At 38.3% G+C, this 6908-nt stretch overlaps 1 protein-coding gene across 1 annotated transcript; it reads left to right on the forward strand.

The window, feature by feature from the left end:
• The first annotated feature begins 3735 nt into the window (after window positions 1-3735).
• LOC116688347 (adenosine receptor A1) lies at window positions 3736-6783 on the forward strand. The gene is made up of 2 exons (XM_032514349.1): window positions 3736-4262; window positions 4417-6783. Exons 1-2 carry the CDS (start codon window positions 3934-3936, stop codon window positions 5057-5059), a joined length of 972 nt encoding a protein of 323 aa, XP_032370240.1. The 5' UTR covers window positions 3736-3933; the 3' UTR covers window positions 5060-6783.
• The last annotated feature ends 125 nt before the right edge of the window (window positions 6784-6908 follow it).

Below are 6908 nucleotides of genomic sequence, written 5' to 3' on the forward strand. Positions count from 1 at the left end.
TTTGGGATGACTCCCGCAAGGAAATTCAAAGTTCCAGCAGCAGTTTTAGCAAGAAAAAAGAAATAAAAAATACAATATAAAGACAACAAAATAACACTAATAATAATAACGACAATAAGAACATTTGTCAAATAAACAAAGAAATGATGATCATTTATGGGAAATTGAAATTGCAACAAATTGGAACATGTGGTAGACTTATGGTTTCAGCTAACCAGCTAAAGAGTTAGCCCTATATAAGGCCTATGAATAGAAAAGACATTAGACACATGCCATCATTGATTACCGTATACATACATGATCATTTCTTCCACTGATATTCCTCTACAGAAGACTCCCTTTGGTGGCAATACATCACACATCATTATCTATAAACAGAAGGATTGAATTTGATTATGGCCTTGCAAGGATCCGCTTACATATGTGCCACAGGGACCACATGACAGTAAAGCTTCTATTACCGGTCCCAGTTGACAAAAGTATTCTCAACATCCTCACAGAGCATCCCAGTGTAATGCCAAATTTATTTCACCCCAACATAATGACTGCGGCTGCTATGCTGTCTCTGTTTGTGTCTATATCAATTGGTCAACCACAGCAGTTTTCCAAATGGATGTCAGTATTCAAATGAATAAGCTGAATGGAGCGCAGTTAAAAATAAATCAGGGAGCGGCTTGTTAAATGTACAGACTCACCCAATTCCCATAATCAGGCCGACGACGTAACTCGTTTACAAAATTGTCTGCAAGACATACAAAAACTGATTGGCTCATCATTTCCTTCAGCTAAACTCTTTGGGCCCCCAACACCAAATCACTGTTGTTGCCCAGAATCTAAATCACCTTTCTGCCTACATGAGATCACATGCCAAGAACCTTGGTGTTATATTTTTTTTAAGTTTTAACAGACAGGTAAATTATGTTGAGGTCTGGTTTCTTTTCTGAGTCATCATCTTAACTCAGAGTTAAAGTTAGTTTTTTTTTTTTATTATCTACTCTGTAAAGCGACTTTGAGCTTGGGAAAAGCCCTATACAAATTCAATTTATTATTATTATTATTATTATTATTATTATTAGAGTCATCTCCAAAATGAATCACTTCCTATGACCCTCTGGTCTAGAAAGAATCATTAATGCAATAAAATCATCCATGCTGGACTAATGGAATTATTCAAATTTAGTAATTAAAATTCAAATGCAGTATAAATTAAAGCTGCAAGCTCGGCGCATCGGGGTTACTGGCGGTCCTTGCAACCTTGGATTTGTGCCGCACTCAGACAGTGCAAATCATCAGCAATAAAAAGGGAACTCCCTGCTGAGTTCAAGGATACGTCACACAAGACTCGTCACACAGTTCATTAGCTAGGAAAGGGGGCGTGGCCAAAGCAGAGGGGTAGGGGCAAACTTTACCAATAAAAAAGGAAGTCTCAGCTGAGTTCATTGATACCTCACATAAGACTACATCAAACGGGACACCAGTTATGAAAGGGGGCGTGGTTTGTGGTGTCTGTTTTTCCTGTGTCTGTCTGGCTTTACTTCCTGCCTTGTGTTTTCCCGCCTTTTGTGATTGTCTGCCCCGCCCTGATGTGTTTCACCTGTTCCTCAGTCCTCATGTCACCTGTCCCTTGGTTACTACCCATTACTACATTACCTTGTGTATTTAGTCTCTGTGCTTGTCTCTTGTCGAGTCATCGTCTTTCTCTGCCCCATTCCCCTGCATCTCTCTATCCAAGTGGTTTTGAGTGTTTTAGTTCATGTGCTTTGGCTGTTCCATTTATTTTGTTTCTGGATTTACCCGCCTGCCTCAGGACATCTTTTGGTTGTAAGCTCTTTTTTCTTTCTTAAATCTTTTAACTCAGCTCTGGTAGCAAAACCTTACTAAGCATACAGTTAGCAATGCACGCAATATTCACAACTTGGATGAATGTTTATGAAAACTACTTTTGATTCTTTTGATTGGTGGACACTAACGGACTAGAGGAATATAAATAAGCCAGGGATGGACCCTGATTTAGTGTTTATTGGCAGGCTAGGGAATCATAAAGATTTCTTGTCTCTTCTGTTCATGGATGAGCATCAAGTTTACCAATCCTGTCTTGGTGCTTATGGCGATTTAATTGCTGAGAATGTAGCCAATTGAACAATGTTGCGGGTCCATACTGTCTAAGTTCTGAATTTTTGTGTTTTAATGTTCAATGTGAAACACAGATGGGCTACCATAACCAGGGCGCTGGTGACCTGGTGGGTTTAATGAGGTTATTAAATTGCCACTTTATTCTCCTAATATTAAACAATATCTCCTAATATTACTTACTTTATATTATTCTCAACTTTTCTGAGAACACACATACTGTAGGTGGGATTCATTTTGAAATTAATTAATTAAAATGAAATAACGTATCATTGATGTGAAAATGGACATTTACTGAGATTGCTTCTCCCAAACAAAAGACAAAATAGAAGGGAAGAGTAAATCATGCCTGCATGTGTGTTGGCTCAGCAAGGATAACATTAAACGAGAAGTTGATCTATAGGAGAACAAATATTTGAAGCCAATACAAAATGGCTGAGAACCTTACTGCATTATGTTACCTTCATATTTTCATATATAGAATGTCACCTGCTGCCTGAATCTTGCATTTTCCTTTAAAAAAAATAAAAGACATTTTTACCATAAATTGGAGCAATGACCCTGGTCAGTAACATTTATTTATGTAACTTATTTGTGTGTCATTTGATGACACATACATACCACAACTAGGGCTGCTTATTTATGGAGAGAAAAAAATCATAATCACAATTTTTTTGGTCAGTATTGAAATCATGATTATTTAACATGAACACTAATTGACTTTTGCAAAAGATGTTGCATATTGAACCTCAGTGAAAAACAGTGAAAATACCTTCAACTGTGAAATTTCCCTCTATCGTTTTCTCATTTTTGAATTCCCTTTAAAATAAATAATATATACAAATGTTGGCTAAGTGAGTTTAGCCTTTTAGGAGGAGCGGAAGTGCACATGCACAGCCCTAACCACAACCACCACCACCACAAAGACAACCCACCACATATGTGAGAGAGAAAAAAACGAGCATGTTTAAATTTTAGATTAGAATCATGCTGAGAAGCGGGAGCTTTTTCTCAGAGATTGTATCTAATGCTTCTAATAAATCAATCTAAATGTCATATTGATACAAATATGATATGTTATGTCTGGGATTGGCTGTAACTGACTGGGAAAAGCAGCGTGATAGACAACTGCAGCCCAATGCCAGTCAATGTACCAAAACTAAGATGTTTAGTGCAGAATGCAGCTAAGATGACCTGTGCTCAAGAAATGAGTAATTTCCTCCTGACACAAATAACATGAGGGCTCTTATCAGAGACTTTTTTGTCATTCACATGATAGCGGTCTTTCTGCTAATACAAATACAAATGATGCTGCACATTTGCTGATTTTTAACATTGAAGTCACTATATTTACTACATGTATGTGTTTATTCGGTGTCTTTTGCCTTTTTAAGGGTAGGCCTACTGTCAGTTTATTTGTGTACCACTGCGGGTGAGTTGTGGAAAGATTTTGTGGGACAGCTGCTGTCCAATGACAACAAAACCTATTCTGTTCTGTTCTATTCTATTGTATTCTATGCTGCAACAGCAAACATACATATTTTTAACAGACACGGCCCAACATTACAAGTTAAATGCTACAATCCTAATACATGAGCCTGCAAAAATCCACATAGCGTGCAGCGAAAGTATCTTAGTGTCGTAACAACTTTTTAAAAAAAAGTAAGTCGCCAAAGACTTCCTCAAAGGTTTCACAAGACCGAGATGAATGATAAATTGAACAGCACAGCACAATTAGGCTCAGACTCATAAGCAGACGCTCTACATCATTAACCACCAAACATAAAGCAGAAGGAAAGCACAATGGCTGTGGGAGAAGTTATCTACACGTTGTTGGAAGTGCTCATTGCTGTTAGCTGCTGTCTTGGTAACATGTTGGTTATTTTGGCGTTGTGGACCAGTAAAAGCATTCAGCAGCCTACCTTCTGCCTTATTGTCTGTCTGGCTGTGGCTGACTTATTGGTTGGCTGTGTGGCCATACCGCTGGCGGTGTTGGTGGATGGACGTGTGAACACTTCTTTCTACGGCTGTGTCTTTATCAGCTGTGTGGTCATCCTGTTGACCCTAGTCTCAGTTTTGTCTCTTGCGGCTATTGCAGTGGACCGCTTCCTCCGGGTGTTTTTACCTCTCAGGTAGGACTTTTTCTCCATTTCATCTCACACTCTTCTCTGGCCCTTTTGCATGACTTGCACTGTACATCCCTACAATGAGCTAATGATGGTTCTATACTGTGCATTTTAACTACATATAATTGGACATATCAATAATTAGTGTTTTTCTGTTTAGGTACAAAAGGACTGTAACACCGACACATTCTTGGCTTGTAGTAGCAGCATGTTGGCTTGTTGGAATACCACTGAGCTTTGCTCCGATGCTTGGATGGTACAACCATGAAACCTGGTCTAAGTCCGTCAACTCTACTATTGTCTGCAAGTTTATGGATGTGATCCCCTTGTCATACTTGGTTTACTTCAACTTCTTTCTTTGCACCCTGCTACCTCTGTTGGTGATGACTGTATTGTACGCATATATTTTCTGGACAATCCGAGGAAACCTTCGAGGGAAACCAGGCAACGGTGCCCAGACACAGTCGCAGCTCTACCTAAAGAAAGAAAAACAGCTGGCAGGATCTCTGTCTCTGGTCTTGGCTCTGTTTGCGTTGTCCTGGCTCCCTCTCCACATAACGAACTGCATGTTTTATTTTGGTGGGCGAGATTATGTACCAGTACAAGCTCTCTATATTGGCATTCTGCTTTCTCATGCTAACTCAGCTGTAAACCCAGTTGTGTATGCGTTCAAAATACACAAGATCAAGACAGCGTACCTGAAGCTCTGGAGACGGTATATTTCATGTGGAGATGAAAATCAAGGCTCTCAGACAAGCCAGTCAACAGACAACAATCTCAGCAGTGGGGCCAACAAAGAGTGAAGGATTTTGTTTGTTTGCTTCCTTGTTTTTAAGGAGCAGGTTTGATTGACTGTTGACTGTTCAACATAATTAAACATTGGTCCAACACATTAACATTGTGGGAAAAGGTAAGAAAGTCAGTTACAGTATGTGAAGTTTGAAATGATTGAAATCCAAAAGCTACCTTTTAAAGGATGAGGATGATGTTCTGTGTATTGATAGATAGAAGATATCTAGCCAATTGCACGGAAATATCTCTATGTTCAGGAGTCTGTTTGTGTTTGTGTGACTTGTATGTGGGTAAAGATGTGGATGTGGACTTTCTTGCAGAAGGAAATGGCAACTTCCACTGTTAAAAGCTTTAGTTTCATATCACTTGTTGTGCTTCTGTTGTATTTCACAGAAAGCACACACTGTGTTGGAAATTACCTTCACTATCTTTGAATAAGAATTGGACTTTAATGACCCTAGAAAGATAAATTCAGATATCTCAGGCATTATCGTTGTGGTCGTCATTAAGTTGGGAACATTCATTTTATGGCATGTAGCCGTGTACACCCGACTAGAAACATAGAAACCCATGTACAATGTACAATTGAACAGTCCTGTGAGAGAACTCTTCAGGCCATATTAGACCGGTGTTAGATGTATGGTAATTTATTTGAATCTGTAGTTTCCAATCCGTTTGTAAAGGATTGGATAGCATAGAAAAACTATAAAAATAGGCCTTCCCCCATTGAAAAGGAAGTAGAAAAAAAACTAAACATTTCAAAAGAGTGCAGTCTAACACAACAACACCACAAAACACAGCCACAAGAATTACCCAAAAGTAGAGTCAGCTAGTCTAAACAACATTCACACCTTACAAGCATCACAAAGGAAGCATTCATTGCAGAACTGTTGTATTGGATAGCATTAGGTTACACAGATATTTATACTTTTTTGGATCAATGTGTTGACTACAATATGGAATATGAACAATACGTGACCAACTACCATTTGTACTACCATAGCTAACAAAAAACATAAATAATATACTGTACAGATGTTTTTTTTGTATCAGTTTTCTAAAGTTGATGTATTTTTAACAAGCAAGAACTGGCTCAACAGATACATACATTACCGGGATTAAGAGTGTCCCTCCCCACTCACTTCTTCTTCAATACCTCTTAAATACAAACTGTACAATGATATCTGTTGGCAGTTACTTTCTGCCTGCTGAATTTTGAATTGTTTTTACTACATTATTTTTGTATAAAGTGCTGTATCAAAACAAGGTATTTGCAGCGAACATAGGAGTATTGTGCTTTTAGGTTTTGTGTTTATGCTTGTCTTAAGTTCTTATTTCAGAAATGAAGTGGAATTACTTATGTGTACAGGCTTGTGGTTAGTTGTGTGACAGTTTTGTGAGATTTTTTTTTAAATTTCCTTACTATACAGGCATTTTGTTTTGTACATACCCCACACCTTTGAAGTAAAAAATAAACGTATTTAATGTTAATGCAATCTTTTAATGAGCAGTTCCTTTCTGCATGCTGTAAACAGTTTATTTATACTTACGAGCCAGCAGAATCTTGACTAAATATATCATGACTTATGTCTTCAATCTACAATGGTACACTTAGCTCTTCATGCAGATAAATGTGATATGATAATATGTGATTTTATTTTCAAAACCATATACCACCCTGTCTCCTTTCCTATTTGTTGCACGTTCAGACTTTAACTGTGGCATGTTTGACAGATCTATCTTTTAGGGGCGCCTGGGTAGCTCACCTGGTGGAGCGGGCACCCATTTATAGAGGTTCACTCTTCAACACAGCACCCGTGGGTTCCACTCTGACCTGTGGCCCTTTGCTGCATGTCATTA

Source organism: Etheostoma spectabile, chromosome 4 (genome assembly GCF_008692095.1).
Source record: "Etheostoma spectabile isolate EspeVRDwgs_2016 chromosome 4, UIUC_Espe_1.0, whole genome shotgun sequence".
In the NCBI taxonomy this organism is placed as follows: Eukaryota; Metazoa; Chordata; class Actinopteri; order Perciformes; family Percidae; genus Etheostoma; species Etheostoma spectabile.

What these genes read in the sequence shown, in the direction of transcription:
- LOC116688347 (XM_032514349.1), top strand. Translation starts at nt 3,934, where the DNA reads ATGGCTGTGGGAGAAGTTATCTACACGTTGTTGGAAGTGCTCATTGCT. An exon ending in CGGGTGTTTTTACCTCTCAG is followed by an intron (nt 4,263 to 4,416) that starts GTAGGACTTTTT and finishes TTTTCTGTTTAG; the next exon opens with GTACAAAAGGACTGTAACAC.